Consider the following 19,181-nt stretch of genomic DNA (forward strand, 5'->3'; position numbering starts at 1 on the left):
TTCAGTGCTAGATTTTCTAAGGTCGCTTCCAGATGACCTGTTTACTGAACATTCATCCCAATTCATTTGTGTACAAAGTTTGGGAGAAGTGCATTTTCCTGTCAATTTTCGTTACTGTGTGTGTGTGTGTATACACACACACAGAGTCATACCTTGGGTTGCGAATGCTGCGGGTTACGTCTTTTTAGGTTGCGTCCCGCGGCGACCTGGAAGTACCAAAAGCGTTACTTCCAGGTTTCGCCGCTCGCACATGCGCAGAAGCACAAAATGACATCACGTGCATATGCAGAAGCAGTGAATCGCAACCCGCGCATGCGCAGACCGGGTTAAGTTCCTTTCAGGTTGCGAACGCAGCTCCAGAATGGATCCTGTTCGCAACCAGAGGTACCTCTGGTTGCACACACACACACATATACATACATACAGTGTTACCTCGGGTTAAGTACTTAATTCATTCCGGAGGTCCGTTCTTAACCTGAAACTGTTCTTAACCTGAGGCACCACTTTAGCTAATGGGGCCTCCCACTGCTGCCACGCGATTTCTGTTCTCATCCTGAAGCAAAGTTCTTAACCTGAGGTACTATTTCTGGGTTAGCGGAGTCTGCAACCTGAAGTGTCTGTAACCCGAGGCACCACTGTACTATCTACAGTAGTACTTACCGGTATATATATTTGCAGGGGAGGGTGTTGAAGCAAGGTTCTCAAGGAACTCAAAACCCACTTAATGACACAATCTGAATTTGCTGCTATGCCACTGGCTCCCACCCACATGACAGCAACAGCCTGGAAGTCTCCTTAGAACAGGTAGGAATATGCTCCAGACCACTACTGAATAACATCCTGCTCATGGGAACGAGGAAGAACCCTATTCAGAAATAAATCCAAATGAATTCAATGGGATTTACTCCCAGCGTTCCATTAAACACACATAAAATGCTGAAGTGTTTCAGTACTAAACATTGAATATAATTTATTGATATATATATATATATATATATATATATATATATATATATATATATGTATATATGGGGATACAGAAACACAGAATCTTGAAGAGAAAAAAATATTCTCTGTATGGCAATACCGGAAGAAAATGAAATTAAGTGCTGATTCAGAATTCACACCACAGATCTACTGTAAAAAAATTAATAAGGTGCTTTCTAACAGAGAAGAAAACTTACATAAAGCAAAGCTGTATATGCATATTTATGTATGAACACACACACACACACACACACACACACACACACACACTGCCAGAATCACTCCATGATCTTTTTAGAGTTGCCCCCCTACCATGTCGCTGACTGGTAAATAAAAAACCTTGAAACATCTCACTGAAAGGCTCCGTCCAAAGGAGAACGGAGGACTGTGATGCTATGGATTAGTCTTGGCTGAATATTTGGCAAACTCTGTTTTCCGTGTTCCGCCCCAACCGGAACGAACTTATACTTCTGCGAGGTAAGTTCTTTTTGGTGGCGCATCTTGCTTAGGTCCAAGACGCCCGCTTGGTTCACGCACCAAGGGTCGTAGATTTCTTCCGTCGGGCACGGATGAGGAGGGTGGACCATCTTCATGAGTTTGGGACGCATCACAACGCCCAGCAGATCTTTCTTAAACGATTCCCAGGAGTTCTGTCTGAGGAAGACTTGACACAGCTCGTCATCACTGAAAAGGGAATTGAAAATTGAGGATAGGGTGGCATCCCCCTGCAGCCAAACAGTTCTTCTCTGCAGGGCCGGATTTAGGTTTGATGAGGCCCTCAGCTACTGAAGGTGTTAAGTTGTGGGTGAACATATCAGACGACACAGCGATTCTTCAAACAGCTCTTGTTTATTCACAGACACAGAACAGAACTGGGCTGAAGGGTTCAGTCAGCCTGCTTATATAGAGCTCCAGTACAATGTAACTGTAACAACTTTCTAAAACTATCCAATCACTGAACGTCACTTTTGATCCTTCATTTGCATAACTATCTACAGTATCCCCCTGCTGGCCCAGGGTGAGAACTTCAGTACATAACAGAAGGTAATGGGGCCCTTTATATGTCCAGCTGTCCCTTGTCAACAACAAATTTTCACTGTTTCTTGCGTTGAATATATGCTATATGGTAATTTCTGGACCTAATAGGTATCTAAAGCCATTTGCACATAACAAAATATGTATTTTATCAAAGTAATTGTTACAACCAGTCCGTGCAGAATGTAGGCACCCTGTATATAGAAATGAGCAAACCAGTGGTATTTTAGGGAGCAGGCTAGCAGGCAGGGCCCATTACAGTGGACCCTCTAGTTACGTACCGCTCTGGATACGTAACTTTCAGGTTACGAATGCGGCAAACCCAGAAGTTACACTTCTGGGTTTAGCACATGCACAGAAGTGTTCTGTGTGCCACGCGCATGCGCAGAAGCTCTCAATTGCCCCGCACTTGTGTGCAGAAGCAGTACCTCTGCCAACAGACTTTTCAGGATGTGGAACGAATTTAATTTGTATCTGGAGGGTCCACTGTACAGTCATAGGTAAAGGTAAAGGGACCCCTGACCATTAGGTCCAGCCGTGACCGACTCTGGGGTTGCGGCGCTCATCTTGCTTTATTGGCCGAGGGAGCCGGTGTGCAGCTTCCGGGTCATGTGGCCAGCATGACTAAGCTGCTTCTGGCGAACCAGAGCAGCGCACAGAAACGCCGTTTACCTTCCCGCCGGAGCGGTACCTATTTATCTACTTGCACTTTGATGTGCTTTCGAACTGCTTGGTTGGCAGGAGCAGGGACCGAGCAACGGGAGCTCACCCCGTCGCGGGGATTCGAACTGCCGACCTTTTGATCAGCAAGTCCTAGGCTCTGTGGTTTAACCCACAGCGCCACCCGCGTCCCATGAACAGTCATACCTCGGGTTAAATATGCTTCAGGTTGAGAGCTTTCAGGTTGCGCTCCATGGCGACCCGGAAGTAACGGAACGCGTTACTTCCAGGTTTCACCACTCACACAGACTGTCAAAACGACATCACGCACATGTGTGGAAGTGGCAAATCGCGACCCACAGGCGCAGGCTACGTTCGCTTCAGGATGTGAACAGGGATCTGGAACGGATCCCATTTGTATCCAGAGGTACCACTGTACTTACATCATAGGAGCCTACACAACACAAAACACTGTTGCTGTATGTAGGTTTTATTTTATTTTATTTTTATCTTATATTTTGGAAATGTACATCCATTTTTTTTCCTTTGAAATTTTTTTGGGGCCCCAAGAGAGTGGGGCCCTAAGCTATAGCTTGTTTAGCTTATACGTAAATCCAGCACTGCTTCTCTGGAGCAAATGCCAGAGCATCAGTTCTCATTTTCTCCTGGGAAAAAAGACCCATCTAGTCCAGCACTCTGTTCTCACAGCGGCCAACCACATGCTTCTGGAAAAGCCCACAAGGAGAAACTGAGCACAACAGGGCACAGCTGACATATTGAGTATCCATTGATAGCCTTTTCCTCCATGAATTGGTCTAATCCCTTTTTAAAGCATCCAACTTGGTGGCCATCACTGCATCTCTTGGGATATGCTACCCCACCTCAAAGCCATGGGGTAGTATTCAAGTAAGTCTTACTCAGAGTAGATCTACTGAAATTAATGGACCTAACTTAGTCATGTTCATTAATTTTAGTGGGCCTGCTCAGAGTAAAATTGAATTGAATACAACCCCATTGGTCCGTTTTGAAAACTGAATGGTGTCATTTAGCTTCTTTTAATTGGTTATCTTGATTTCTTATTTTTCCAGTAAGTTTCGCCATTTCTGCATAGTCCACAAGTTTTTGTATCCATTCTTCTTTTGTCGGGACTTCTTATTCTTTCCATCTTTGTGCAAATAACATTCTTGCTGCTGTAGTCGCACACATGAATAAATTTCTATACAGTGGATGCTCGGGCTGCGAACATGATCCGTGCATGCGCAGGTCGTGATTCAGCATTTCTGCACATGCGCAAAGCGCGATTTAGCGCTTCTGCGCATGCGCCAAAACCCGGAAGTAACCTGTTCCGGTACTTCCGAGTTTGGCGCAGTGCGCAACCCAAAAACGCGCAACCTGAAGAGTCTGTAATCCGAGGTATGACTGTACTGTTTAGGTTCTGTTCTAAACCAGCTTCTCATTGGCTCCAGCAAACCACATAATATTTGAACACTCCGTACAGATACAGGGAAATAGATTTGTCAAAGGGGCCTCAAACTTAGTCTACAACATAGCACCTGTGTTTCCCTCATTATATAATAGGCATGTTCCCATGCATCACAACCCCCCAATATCTATCTTGCGCCAGCCCACCCCAATGCTTCAGTCATGCTTACCTGGGATATTTCATCTTTATTTTGCCAAATTTTGTCATTGTGGCAACATCTGCCCATTCCTCAACCTTCTCTTTTTTCAGACGGATGATCTCTGCCCCCTGACTGACCAAAACTATGACACGACTATCTTGCAGATTTGCCTGAGAAGAAATGCAAACCGTGAGGAGATCCTTCCATCAATCTTTGTACAACTTTTGAACGGTGTCAGGGGGTCACACCCACCCATGCAGCATCTCCAGATGTTTCCACAGGGACTGGTGCAACCTAGCAGAAGGCTTGCACTAGCCTGCACGGCATTGAGAGGCACGTGTGACATCACGCAGCGCAAATATGATGTCACACGTGCACCGAGACCTCCCGATCTGGGGGGCAACCCACCCCTCTGCCCCTGTATGGCAGCCATTTTGTGTCTGGTGCCCACAGCACTCTCTCAAATTTCATAATGTGCCCATGGGATCAAGTAAAAGGTTGATGACCCCTGCTATATAGTCCCACCACGGCCACGAAATGTTGGAGATTCATTCCCCTTGTCTGCAGTCATGGGATTGTTGTCTATCACATAACGGTGTATGTTTTCATTCCACAGTGTGGGAAGTGACGGAGACAGGATGTTTTGGTATTACTGTGTTCCGTGAAGTGGGACTATTGTCCTTTCTTTTTTCTCTCTTTGCTGTCTGGTGAGAAAGAGGAAGGAGCTAAGTCAGAATGCTCCAAATGTATTATATGTAAATAAACGTAGATTAGCCAAAATGCTGTGCTATTGGTTCTGTTACACAAACTGTGAATACTCTGCAGGTCCCTAAGTGTGCTAATGTCTTTTGGCAACAGTCACTGTGATGTTCGGGCAGAAGAAAGCTTTTGAAGCTCCCGAACGATCAACCAGGAGGGAGAGAACATGCCAGTCGGGCATGTGTCTCTCCCAGGGTCCTACACGAGAGTAGGATGCTCCTAACACAAAAATGTCCAGCTCTATAAGGCTAGTGTGATGGCCTGGGAATCGGATTCAGAGGCTGAACCTGAGGAATCCCAGCCTGCACAGGAGTCCCCGCCTCCAGAACCAGCTGAGCCGGGGCTGGGGCATGAGCCTGAAGGGTCCTCACCTGTGCTGGATCCTCAGGTGCAGGCACCAGCTGAGTCTGCTCTGGCTCCTGAGGTGATGGAGGACCCATTGCCTGCAGGTGCTCCACTCTCAGCCCCGTCAGGGGAAGCTGAGGTTGCCTCTGGGTCCGGTAACTGTGATGGCCTGGGAATCCGATTCAGAGGCTGAACCGGAGGAATCCCAGCCTGCACAGGAGTCCCCGCCTCCAGGGGCGGCTGAACTGGGGCAGGGCCTTGATTCGGAAGCGCCTGCACCTGTGCCGGATCCTCAGGAGCAGGCACCAGGTGAATCCACTCTGGCTCCGGAGGTGGTTGAGGATTCAGTGCCTACAAGTGAGTCTCCCCCTGGGTCCAGTAACCCTTCAGCCTGTCCTGAACTGCAGAGGCTCAGGGCAGAGAGGCGGAGGGAACTGGTTTCTCCCAGGAGGAGTGCTCGCCTTAAGGCCCGGAGAGGTGGGTCTCCTGGGGGCCGGGACCGCCCCTGGCCTCAGAGAAGATAAAGGCCAGTCAGCCTGGTCCCAGGTTGCGGGAGCAACGTCGTTGAAGAGCTGTTTCGGCCAGCATCCAGTCCTGTTCCCCCAGAGTTCCTGTCCTTGCCCGGCTTCTCGCTGTGGACCCCACTTCGCCCGAGGAGGACTGTCTGCCGACCCTCAACTCAGGTCCTGGACCTCGCCCCACGGTAACCTCCCCCCGGGACCAGCACAGTAACCCTCCAGCCTCTCCTGAGCTGCAGAGGCTCAGGGCAGAGAGGCGGAGGGAACTAAGTTCCCGCAGGAGGAGTGCTCGCCTCCAGGCCAGGAGAGGCGAGTCACCTGTGGACCGGGGCCGCCCTATGCCTCGGGGCAGATAAAAGCCAGCCAGCCCCAGTCCCAAGTTGCGGGAGCAATATTGTTGGTAGCCTGTTCCTGCTGGCACCCTGTCCTGCTTCTCTGCCGGAGCTCCCGACCTCACCCGACTCCCTGCCTTGGACCCAGCTTCAGCTTTGACGGACTGCCTCCATACTGCACCCTCGACCCCGGACTGGACTCGGACCTCGCCTCTTGGTTAGCCCCCGGGACCAGCACAGCTAGAATATACTTACTATCATTTCTCCTTTGCGCAGTTCATCCATTCTGATGTATACAGCTGCTGCAACAGAAGTTGGCATCTCTCCATAGGAAGTAGAGTACGTGGGTTCCTTTACGAACTCTCCCGATATAATCTTTTGAACAACCTCCAGATCGTCATCCCCATGATGCTTCTGAATGAATGAACTAGAAATTGAAAAGTGGGGGCACACTTGTTTGTTTGTTTGTTTCTTTGTTTGATAAAATATATACACCACCTCAAAGCTGTTTACAAAACGATAAAACGATAAATCACTAAAAAAATTTCCAGCCATAATTTAAAACGTACAAAAAGTTAAACCAGGATAAGAGAGACTAAGGCAATTTAAAACTCATCGAAATGTTCTAAACATCTGGGTAAAGTAAAGGTAAAGGGACTCCTGACCATTAGGTCCAGTCGTGACCGACTCTGGGGTTGCGGCGCTCATCTCGCTTTATTGGCCGAGGGAGCCGGCATACAGCTTCCGGGTCATGTGCCCAGCATGACTAAGCCGCTTCTGGCGAACCAGAGCAGCGCACAGAAACGCCGTTTACCTTCCCGCCAGAGCGGTACCTATTTATCTACTTGCACTTTGACATGCTTTCGAACTGCTAGGTTGGCAGGCGCAGGGACCGAGCAACGGAAGCTCACCCCATCGCGGGAATTCGAACCGCCGACCTTCTGATCAGCAAGTCCTAGGCTCTGTGGTTTAACCCACAGCACCACCTGCATCCCTAAAAAAAAAAAAAGAAAGCCTACGGCACCCAGTATTCCCAGGCGGTCTCCCATCCAAGTACTAACCAGGCCTGACCCTGCTTAGCTTCCGAGATCAAATGAGATCAGGTGTGTTCAGGGTAGTCTGGCTGTAGACAAAAAAAATCTGGGTGGGTTTATCTAAATATGAATGCATTCAGCAGGCACCAAAAAGAATATAGTGAAAGTGCCTGGCTGGATATCTACAGGCAAGGAGTTCCAAAGTGCAAAGGATTGGGTTATTACAAACACGGCGCAGGTATTATGAAGCACCTGTAAAAGTGCCAAATGCAGGCTGCTCTTTGACGGTTCACTGTGCCTTGTGAGATACAAGAACCCTTATCTCGAATTTTTGCACACTGATCAGAGTGAAGAGATCTCCCCATCTGACATTCATGTGATCTCAGGTGAAGGACAGGTGGACATGGTTTGCCCAAAATAATATTGCAGGCCAAATCCAGAGGTTTGGTGGACCCAATTAGACCCATGGATTGGCGGTTCCACACTACAGGTTTAGCCCCTTGCTGTCACGGTCTGGGCAGACGAGGAATGGGAGAGCCCGCCTACCCAGCTTGACCCTTCTAGGGAAGAGGAAGAGGAAGACAGTTTAGCAGAAGGAAACTGTTAAGTTGTGGGTGAACATATCAGACGACACAGCGATTCTTGAAACAGCTCTTGTTTATTCACAGGCCAGAACAGAACTGAACTGAAGGGTTCAGCCAGCCTGCTTATATAGAGCTCCACTAGAACGCAACAGTAACCATTTTCCGTAACTATCCAATCACTGAACGTCACTTTCAATCCCTTATTTGCATATGTGGACCTGAGTGAAAACTATCTACAGTATCCCCCTGCTGGCCCATGGTGAGAACTTCAGTACATAACAGAAACTACCGTATTTTTCGCTCCATAAGACGCACCAGACCACAAGACGCACCTAGTTTTGGGAGGAGGAAAACAAGAAAAAAAATATTCTGAATCTCAGAAGCCAGAACAGCAAGAGGGATCGCTGCGCAGTGAAAGCAGCAATCCCTCTTGCTGTTCTGGCTTCTGGGATAGCTGTGCAGCCTGCATTCGCTCCATAAGACGCACACACATTTCCCCTTACTTTTTAGGAGGGAAAGTGAGTCTTATAGAGCAAAAAATACGGTAATCCAGAGGGCACGTAGCAGCACCCGTAGAGGAGATGATTAGATTGACAAATGAGGAAGTGGGAGAGACGGGGAGTGGAGATTCACTCAGGACAATGCCATTATCCAAGAGGCTGGGTTCTATAGCCTCTCTCTGTAAATACTGAATAAAAAGCGGATGGTAAGAAACATTTCCTTGTCTTTGTGCGTTCCTGGCAACTGGCCAGGAGTCACCGGCAGCAGCCTGCCACTTGCACCCTACGCGACCAGCCATTTCCCTTGCACTCTCTGCCTCCAGGAAAACAACCCAGAAAGCCCCCTCGCCTCTCACCTTTTGTCCACGTTTATCACAACACTTTTATGCTGCCTGTTGAAGAGACTGTCCTGTTTCATGAATTGGTCATACTGTTCATTCCGCTGACTGATATAGTAGTCTTTGAGGTCCTTCAATCTCTCCCCACTGAAGGAATTCCACATCGTGCTTTTGAATCTGTCAACGCACGCAATCTCTGCATAGGAAGAAAAGCATCTCTGAAGCTAGTTATGTAAAAAAGCCATTGCCCCCCCTCTAAATTTAATTTAATTAAAGGAAAATTCAAAAAGTTATCGCACAATAAAATTGCATGTTTTAAAGGATAGGAGTAGCTCAGAAAGTTCCTACTTTAAATATATATATATATTTACACTGTTTTCACATATTAGGTTTTTAATGCTAACCAAGCCTTTTCAGAAGTAAGTCGTATTGAATTCGTTGGTGCTTATTTCCCAGGTGAGCAGGTAAGGGTTACAGTCGAAGTTGTCTTTGTGCATCGGCAATATTTATGTCAGGGCCAATGCAGAACAGAAAGATTAACAGAGGCATTTGTAAAGCAAATGGACATTGTAAGAATGCATGCTTTAGGTTTGCGTTGCCAAAAAAACTTAAACAAGGGCTACTTCGAACTTAATGTGTAAAAAAATGCATTAATGTGTGAAGGCCAATTTATGCAAGGGGTTTAGATTTCTGTAGTAGATGAGTTAAGGGTAAGACTTTTTTCTTTCTGCTTTTTTCGTTTCTGGTATTTTTCTGTAAAATTTGAAACTTGTAAGAAGGTTGTGTTAAAAGTCAACCCCCCCCCCCGCACACATACACAAAAAAAAAGCAAGGAACACCTGTGTCCCAGAAGCGGTTTAGTCCTGCTGGCCACATGACCCGGAAAACTGTCTGTAGACAAACGGCGGCTCCCTCGACCTGAAAGCGAGATGAGCGCCACTACCCCACAGTTGCCTTTGACTGGACTTAACCGTCCAGGGGTCCTTTACCTTTATCTTACAATCTTTAGAAGATCTCTGAAGGCAACCCTGTACACAGAAGTTTTTTTTAATGTTTTGTTATGTTTTTATATCTGTTGGAAGCTGCCCAGAGCAGCTGGAGCAACCCAGTCAGATGAGTGGTGCTTAATAAAATAAATAATAATAATGATAATAATAATAATAGAATAGGACATCCCTATTTTCATCAGAGAAATATTGGACAGTATGGTGTACCTACTCCCTATGCCCTTAAAACAAATTATGGGTGGGCTATAAATAATAAATTGCTATAAATTATTATTATTATTATTATTATTATTATTATTATTATTATTATTTCCCTCAGAGAATTCTGGGTACTGTAGTTTGTTCAGGACTGCTGGGAATTATAACTCTGTGAGGGGTCAACTACCGTCTAGGGTCCAGAATTCATTGAGGGAAAGAATGGGCTTCACATGATGCGCTGCAAATTCAGCACATGACGTCCCCCAGTGAATCCTTGGAATTGTGAAGGTGCTGGGAATTGTAGCTCTGTTAGGGATAAACTACAGTTCCAGGTCTTTGTGGGGGAAGCAGTGTGATTTAAATGTACGCCATGCAGTGCTTTCCCCCCTAAAAAACAACATTTAGGGGTACTCTCATTTTCCTACTCATATTGAAATGTTGTTGTTGTTTAGTCGTTTAGTCGTATCTGACTCTTCGTGACCCCCCTGGACCAGAGCACGCCAGGCACTCCTGTCTTCCACTGCCTCCCGCAGTTTGGTCAGACTCATATTCGTAGCTTCGAGAACACTATTCAACCATCTCGTCCTCTGTCGTCCCCTTCTCCTTGTGCCCTCCATCTTTCCCAACATCAGGGTCTTTTCCAGGGAGTCTTCTCTTCTCATGAGGTGGCCAAAGTGTTGGAGCCTCAGCTTCACGATCTGTCCTTCCAGTGAGCACTCAGGGCTGATTTCCTTCAGAATGGATAGGTCTGATCTTCTTGCAGTCCATGGGACTCTCAAGAGTCTCCTCCAGCACCATAATTCAAAAGCATAAATTCTTCGGTGATCAGCCTTCTTTATGGTCCAGCTTTCACTTCCATACATCACTACTGGGAAAACCATGACTTTAGCTATACGGACCTTTGTTGGCAAGGTGATGTCTATGCTTTTTAAGATGCTGTCTAGGTTTGCCATCGCCTTTCTCCCAAGAAGCAGGCATCTTTTAATTTCGTGAGTGCTGTCACCATCTGCAGTGATCATGGAGCCCAAGAAAGTAAAATCTCTCACTGCCTCCATTTCTTCCCCTTCTATTTGCCAGGATGTGATGGGACCCAGTGGCCATGATCTTCGGGTTTTTTTATGTTGAGCTTCAGACCATATTTTGCGCTCTCCTCTTTCACCCTCATTAAAAGGTTCTTTAATTCCTCCTCACTTTCTGCCATCAAGGTTGTGTCATCTGCATATCTGAGGTTGCTGATATTTCTTCCGGCGATCTTAATTCCGGCTTAGGATTCATCCAGCCCAGCCTTTTGCATGATGAATTTTGCATATAAGTTAAATAAGCAGGGAGACAATCCCAAAGATGGGCAGTGCCAAAGAATGCTCCAACTACCGCACAATTGCACTCATTTCACACGCTAGCAAGGTTATGCTTAAAATTCTACAAGGCAGGCTTAAGCAGTATGTGAACCGAGAACTCCCAGAAGTGCAAGCTGGATTTCGAAGGGGCAGAGGAACTAGAGACCAAATTGCGAACATGCGCTGGATTATGGAGAAAGCTAGAGAGTTCCAGAAAAACATCTACTTCTGCTTCATTGACTATGCAAAAGCCTTTGACTGTGTTGACCACAGCAAACTATGGCAAGTTCTTAAAGAAATGGGAGTATCTGATCACCTCACCTGTCTCCTGAGAAATCTCTATGTGGGACAAGAAGCTACAGTTAGAACTGGATATGGAATAACTGATTGGTTCAAAATTGGGAAAGGAGTACGGCAAGGCTGTATATTGTCTCCCTGCATATTGAAATATTGCTCCTCAATGAGGCCAACAGTTCACAAAATGTTTAGGGGTATGCGTACCCCTGCATACCCCCAGAAAAAAGCACTGGTGTGTTCCTCCCAGTCTGCTTCCTACATACAGTTTTTGCTATATCTGCTCCAGGGATAGAGGCATAGAAATAGAAACCATGCAATTGCTGCCATCTATGAAAAGCCATGAGCAAAGGTTGGCCTGTTTTTTTTTCTTTTCTGCTTGATTTAGGAGAGCTTCCAGCTACAGCCATTCTTTGTTTTGCTATTTTTATTCCATTTCATGTCTATTCGCTTCTTCATAGTGCACCATTTCGTGGGAAAAGAGAGCTTTGGCGCATCCTATACTGCTTGGGTTCCAAGCTTTCTTGGAACGGCCTTCTTGCCAAGATCAGCAAAGGAGACCTAGAACATTGGCCAAGGCAAACAGAGAGGTCTCAGAATGTGAAAGCAACTCTTGCTTATGGCGTTTTGCTTGATTTTGGGGTCTCTGCTGAGAACACTCTCCCAGTACCCTCATGAAATGGTAATTTTTGAGGCCATTGTGATAGTTAAATTGGAATCAATATAACTTTGGAGTGTGGGTTTAAAAACTGTTGAAGGAGGTCCATAATGGAAGAAAGCTGGGATATAAGAAATAAATATTAAAACAAGAGGGAGTTATTCAAAATTGGTGATTCTGCTTCTGCATATTAAAAAAAGCCACGATTTGGTGTATGTATCAGGGCTTTTTCAAGCCAGAATTTGCTGGAACTCATTTCTGCCCCCTCCAGTTGGGTACTATTGCCCTTCTAGGAGAATGAGGAAGGTGTTTAAGGTGAGTTTAAATGCTACTCAGTATTAAATCCTACTCAGAACCGATTCCAACGTATAGTTAGCAGAGTAAAAACCTAAACACGTTGCAGGATTCCCAAAAAATAGACCAGAGGCAATTGTATTTCATCCAACAGAGCTTTACTGCTACTGAAGGCAAATGGTCACAAATCTAATACATTCAGGATTGGCGGAGTCCATAAAAATCCAGTTGCAGCAGACTTAAACTTAAACTTACAATAACTTATAATTGAATAGGATCCAAAATGCAGCTTCCAGAACCCTCTGGAACTAATTAGAATAGGAAAGATCTCTACACATCAGATCAGTACTTTCTGCACTAAGAAATGCAAACTGACAAGTTCTGGCACCACTTTTTCAAGAATAGCGCTGTGTATGTTAGAAATTTCTTTCGCTGAAACCAGCATAACAACCATCTCTGGGAAGTAAGATTAATACTATTTTATGTGGGGTTCTTTGCATTACTTCTCACATTTACATTTTTCCATCATGGAACTCAACAGCAATGTGTACTGTATATGTGGTTCTCAGATGGTCTCCAATCTAACAGCTGACCAGACCTGGACCCATTTAGCTTGAGCAAGGCAGTAGCTTTGTGTACCTGCAAGGCCATGCGCTGAGACCAGGTGCCATCCTGGCAGCTGAGAAGTCCTGGTGAATCACATGTGCGTAAAAAGGCAAAGTCGTAACTTACCAGCTGCTATGCGGCGCTTCTCCCTCATCTGTAGCTTGCGTTTGGGGAAACACAGTTGTTTTGAGATCCACTTGTGGTAAGATGGACAGGTACTGAGATCCACCAGTCGCAAAACCTCGCACACACCCTGATGAAACGACAGAAAAAACTACTGCTGAGTTGATCATATGGGCCCATAGCTATGCACATCTTCCCAGGATTAGAACACAGAGGAGGGCAGAGGAGGAAAACGAATTGACCTAATAAACCTTGACAGTTTATAGGAAGTTTCCCAAAGAATACAGTCGAACCTCGGTTGTTGAACGTAATCCGTTCCAGAATCTCGTTCGGCTTCCGAAACATTTGACAACCAAGGCATGGCTTCTGATTGGTTGCAGGAGCTTCCTGCACTCAGGAATGTTCAGCTTCTGAAAAATGTTCGAAAAACGGAGCATTTACTTCCGGGGTTTTGGTGTTCGGGAGCTGAATCATTCAAAAACAGAGCCGTCCGATGAAGATGATGGACTTTTGGGAGCTAGCCGACCTGACCGGAAGAGTCCGCGACCAGAAGGAGGAGGAGGAGTACCAGGAAGAATGGAGGAAATTTAAAGAATATTTAGCTATGCTAAGATAAGTTAAATAGAAATACTTGCAAATACCAGATTGGCTTAGGATTTAAATATGTGTTTTTGTATAATATTATGTTTAAAGTTTATATGAAAAGTAAGAAAGAAGTTAATTGATTAAGTAAATTTTACGAGAAATTAGTTTTGGAAAATTGTTACAATGATATACATTGAAATTCAGCTGGGGGGGGATTTGAGGAAGACACCTAACAATGTTAATAATAGTGGAATAATTACAGTTAGGATTTATGTTTGTTTGTCTGTTTATAAATTTGGAAAATCAATTTTTTTAAAAACAAAAACAGAGCCGTCCAGAAGCTGAGGTTTGACTGTACTGCCATCTACAGTGTCTTCTTAAGAAGATAATTTACATTTTTTGGCAGGGGGGAGTTTAAAAGGATATTGAATTGATTAACTAAATTAGAAGCTGAAAGCTTAGTTCTAACTCTACCAGGGCACCATGCTAATTCTTTCCCTTTGTCCAGCATCGCATTCCACCAAGGTTGGCCTTAGTATGAGACAGAACGAGATGGCCTTTTCTTGGATATCATCAACGGACAGCAATTTGTTGTTTTTACTGTTATTCTGCCACAGAGAGGCACTTGTGAGATTTCCTGCCTCCTGTGCCAATATACCAGTGTTTGAAACTCCTATTGTTCTAGGCGCATTTTGGAAGAGGGAATTTAATGAGCGCGAGCATTTTCTGAGCTCTGGGCACAGGACTGTGCCTAAGATTTCAGATTAAACTGCAGAGTGGAAGGAAAGGAGGACCCTTTTCTGCCTCCCCACTTCCAGCTACTCTCTGAAGACTGGAGAAGAGACCCTCTTAAGAATATTAGACGGGTGGGCAGGGGAAGGACTAGACTATGTGAAAAATGAACATAATATTTTAGCTGCAGTTCATTCAGCTTCAGCTTTGTATTCTTGTTATATTCTTAATGTATTCTTGCCCTACTTGCCATAAGGTAAAGGTAAAGGTACCCTGCCCGTTCGGGCCAGTCTTGCCAGACTCTAGGGTTGTGCGCTCATCTCACTCTAGAGGCCGGGAGCCAGCGCTGTCCGCAGACACTTCCGGGTCACGTGGCCAGCGTGACAAACTGCATCTGGCGAGCCAGCGCAACACACAGAACGCCGTTTACCTTCCCGCTGGTAAGCAGTCCCTATTTATCTATTTGCACCCGGAGGTGCTTTCGAACTGCTAGGTTGGCAGGCGCCGGGACCGAACAACGGGAGCGCACCCCGCCGCGGGGATTCGAACCGCCGACCTTGCAATCGGCAAGTCCTAGGCGCTGAGGTTTTACCCACAGCGCCACCCGCATCACTCCTACTTGCCATAGTAAAGGTAAAGGTACCCCTGCCCGTACAGGCCAGTCTTGACAGACTCTGGGGTTGTGCGCCCATCTCACTCAAGAGGCCGGGGGCCAGCGCTGTCCGGAGACACTTCCGGGTCACGTGGCCAGCGTGACAAAGCTGCATCTGGCGAGCCAGTGCAGCACACGGAAACGCCGTTTACCTTCCCGCCAGTAAGCGGTCCCTATTTATCTACTTGCACCCGGGGGAGCTTTCGAATTGCTAGGTTGGCAGGCGCTGGGACCGAGCAGCGGGAGCGCACCCTGCCACGGGGATTCGAACCGCCGACCTTTCGATCGGCAAGCCCTAGGCGCTGAGGCTTTTACCCACAGCGCCACCCGCGTCCCTCCTACTTGCCATATAATTACCTTAATAGTGGCTGAATTTTTGAGTGCTGTCCATGTAGAAAGACTGGGCCGTTATAAAGAGATTTAGTGGTTCTTAATTGATCGGTGATGTGGTAGTGTTATATTGTATTATTTATGCAAATTGATTTTCTCTGGAGTTAAAGATCTGACAGGGACAAACCTTGCTATGCCGAATTCGTATTTTGCACAATTTGTATACGGTGTTTGTTTGATAATGTGTGGTTTGCTATGACTAATAAAGGATTGACTTTTTTTATTTGAACTGAGGTTTGGTGGGAACCTCAAGGTTTGTGAATTGGGGAGGTGGTCCAGGAGCACTCTGCAGGGGGTCACGGGGGATGAGGGGAGCTGTGCGCGGGCATGCAAAGGGCGCCCTCTTTTTGATGTGAAGAGTGGTCATTATGAAGGGGGCCGCTAGGGGCGCCTTGGAAGATTGCCGACAATATCATCTCTCCAGCTCGCACGAGGTAATTAAGGGGCTGATGATGGGAGTAAATCAGCCTCCCAAATTCTTCCCGGTGGAAGGGAAGATGCAGCCTCGTCCGCGGTTGCCCATAAATCACCCCCGAGTTCGAAAGAAGGAGGGGGTGAGGGCACTGGACGGAAAGCCCTCGAGTGAGTTCGGATCTCCCGGACGTTGTTTCTGAGAGTGACTCTAGTTGCATTACTTAAGATAAAAAATTGGATATAAAAGTTATTGCACATGCTTCAAGCAAAGAAAAGCGTATGTTAGCTGCTAATTAAGCCTGCCGCTGAGAAGTTAAGAGTGATGGAATGGACTGGACAGAAGATAACATCAAAGAGTAACATCTATGGCGGTATGTTGAAACGGAACGGAAAGGAGGGGGGGACTTTTTCTTCTTTTTATTACAATATTACCTAACAACCCCCCCGCCGCCCGAAGAACCGTCATACAACTTATAAGAAGAGAGATTGGAAAATAAACTGTGTGGAAATAAAAATATCAACTAAAGCCTTTGTTTTCTGAAAGATCTGGAAAGAAAACAAAAGGCTCTCTTGTGACGCAGTTTTTAATCGGGATCCGCCATTATGAGACAGAGTTCGTTGCGAGATTAATAGGCACAGGGGGAGGCGAGCCACTACTTTGTTATCATGTTTGTGTTTTAAGTTTGACTTGGCAAATTCTTCCCTGGAAAGCCTAATTTATGATGCAACCTGTCTGGGAAAATTAATGAGCAAACGCCTAGATTTTATTTCATCAGAGCTGAGAATGATGGCATCTGCCGCTCGCAAAGGACTTTTGGATCAGCGTGTGAGAATTTATTGCAAATAAAACACTTACCAGCTTAAAAAAAAAAAAGGGAGAGCCTTATAAAGTTCACACAGAAGCATAATATTGCTTACTTTAACTCGCCTGTAGAAACAACTCAGAGGCAATTAAGAAGAAAAAGGATAACATCAAGAAAATTGAAAGATAGGACTGGTGAACACTAAAAGCAGCAGAAATATGAGATGACTGGACCCTTACTGAACTCGAAGCATGGGAACCCCCAACAAAATATATAATTTGGCAAAATATTTGGACTTTATGATATGTATTGGTATAATTTGGAATAATTAATGTGATATGGTTGGATTGTTAAATGGAAAACTTAATAAAAAATTATTTTTTAAAAAAAGAGTGGTCATTATGCTCTTCACAACAATATAACCCCCCCCCCGAACTGAAGTCCAATATGCTCACCTCCAAAGGAAACAGACCCCCCCAAGGGCTACAGTGGCATCCCCACCTGTTGGGAAAGTAAGGCATATTATGAAAGATTAATCACACGCTGAGCTCACCTTTGTAATAAATATCATCGTGGACGTATCTGTGATGTCGCTAGTAATCACCTGCCCATAGTGGAACCTCTCGATTTTGCAGAAGGAGGCTATTTTCGCTACTGAAGAATCAGGCAGTGTTTCGAAAAGGTCGACGCTTCTGAAAACAGGAGGGTTACATGGAGAGCTTTCATCTGCAAGGGTTTCAAGCTGGCAACCGTGATTTCGGTGTCGAGGTAAGCATGGGCCTACACATTAACTCTTGATTTTTTTAAATAAAGATATTTATTAAAATTTTCCATTGCAATACATTAAAAAATCAAAAAAGAAAAAACAAAAATTTTTAAAAACACATAGAATTCACAACCCTTATTTTCAATAGCATATTTCCCTGACTTCCCCACACCTCCCCCTCTTGTATTCCAATTCAAATTGTTGGTTCAACAAGTTCTTATCCCTAATTTTTAACCTTTTTATATTTAGTTCATTTTAAAAAACCAATTTTGCCTTATGAACATCAATAGTAATACATCAGTGCTTATTCTTAAAACCTTTTTCTAAAGTCGGCCTAAATTCCCTTCCACGATTTCCTCAATTCTCAAACAGATAACAAAAGTAAAAACAAAACAGATTATAATTATACACCCTTTGGATTCCCAAACTCCACCCCCCCCTTTCCCGGTTTCAATCCCCAACAAACGTCCATCAATCAATCTACTATCAGCCTGGAGATCTCACGTCCGAGGCTCTTAATTCTCTCTCAGTTCCTCTCTGCCGGTTTTTTTGATAGTCCTTGGTATTAAGCACCAAATCTCGGAGAAGCACTAGTCCAATAGGGTCCATGTTTCTTCCAGCCAGACCTCCATACTTAAAAGTGGAGCCTGAATCTTGTTTCACACATTAACTCTTGAGAGGAGGGAGGTGTTAGAAAAATAATAATAGAAAAAGGACTGGGAAATGCTGGGAATCTGCATATTGGGTCAGAATGAGCAGCCCTTATTGGGAAAGAGGTTTTTTAAATTTTATTTTAAAGCAGCTCTTTTTTGGAACTGTGCTTCTTGGGACAACGGAACAGCAGCTGACTCAGACTTTTCATAGCAAAATCATTCTTGTACAGTGGTATCTCAGGTTACAGACGCTTCAGGTTACAGACTCCACTAACCCAGAAGTAGTACAGTGGTACCTCTGGTTACGTACTTAATTCGTTCCAGAGATCCATTCTTAACGTGAAACTGTTCTTAACCTGAGGTACCACTTTAGCTAATGGGGCCTCCTGCTGCCACCAGTGAGCGATTTCTGTTCTCATCCTGAGGTAAAGTTCTTAACCCAAGGTACTACTTCTGCGTTAGCGGTGTCTGTAACCCGAAGTGTTTGTAACCTGAGGTACCACTGTACCTCGGGTTAAGAACTTTGCTTCAGCATGAGAACAGAAATTGCACCGCCACAGTGCGGTGGCAGCAGGAGACCCCATTTGCTAAAGTGGTACCTCAGGTTAAGAACAGTTTCAGGTTAGGAACGGACCTCCAGGACAAATTGAGTTCTTAACCCGAGGTACCACTGTATCACATAAGGATGCACTCACTGTAAAGGTAAAGGACCTCTGACAGTTAAGTCCAGTTGCAGACGACTCTGGGGTTGCGGCACTCATCTCGCTTTACAGGCCAAGGGAGCCGGCGTACAGCTTCCGGGTCATGTGGCCAGCATGACTAAGCCGCGTTTGGCGCAACAGAACACTGAAACCAGAGCAGTGCACAGAAACGTTGTTTAACTTCCCAGCATCTATTAATTTACTTGCACTTTTTGGGGTGCTTTCAAACTGCTAGGTTGGCAGGAGCAGGGACC

General features: G+C 45.4%; 1 protein-coding gene and 1 non-coding gene across 3 annotated transcripts in view; both read right to left on the reverse strand.

Moving 5' to 3' along the window:
- Positions 1 to 1,044: 1,044 nt before the first annotated feature.
- Positions 1,045 to 19,181, reverse strand: part of CNBD2 (cyclic nucleotide binding domain containing 2) — a 35,050-nt gene continuing 16,913 nt past the window's right edge. Inside the window, exons 8-13 of one of the 2 annotated variants that reach the window (XM_053362209.1) lie at positions 17,361 to 17,499; positions 13,235 to 13,361; positions 8,733 to 8,910; positions 6,514 to 6,685; positions 4,335 to 4,474; positions 1,045 to 1,671 (exon numbers count right to left, since the gene is read on the reverse strand). In XM_053362209.1, the coding sequence (XP_053218184.1) occupies positions 1,338 to 1,671; positions 4,335 to 4,474; positions 6,514 to 6,685; positions 8,733 to 8,910; positions 13,235 to 13,361; positions 17,361 to 17,499 (1,090 nt within the window). In that variant the 3' untranslated portion in view covers positions 1,045 to 1,337. The remainder of the gene's footprint in view (positions 1,672 to 4,334; positions 4,475 to 6,513; positions 6,686 to 8,732; positions 8,911 to 13,234; positions 13,362 to 17,360; positions 17,500 to 19,181) is intronic. The other variant, XM_053362218.1, reaches the window with a different exon arrangement.
- LOC128403124 (5S ribosomal RNA) lies at positions 7,271 to 7,389 on the reverse strand. Its single transcript, XR_008327877.1, has one exon. It is a non-coding gene; the product is annotated as a 5S ribosomal RNA (ribosomal RNA).

Source organism: Podarcis raffonei, chromosome 1 (assembly GCF_027172205.1).
Source record: "Podarcis raffonei isolate rPodRaf1 chromosome 1, rPodRaf1.pri, whole genome shotgun sequence".
Lineage (NCBI taxonomy): Eukaryota > Metazoa > Chordata > Lepidosauria > Squamata > Lacertidae > Podarcis > Podarcis raffonei.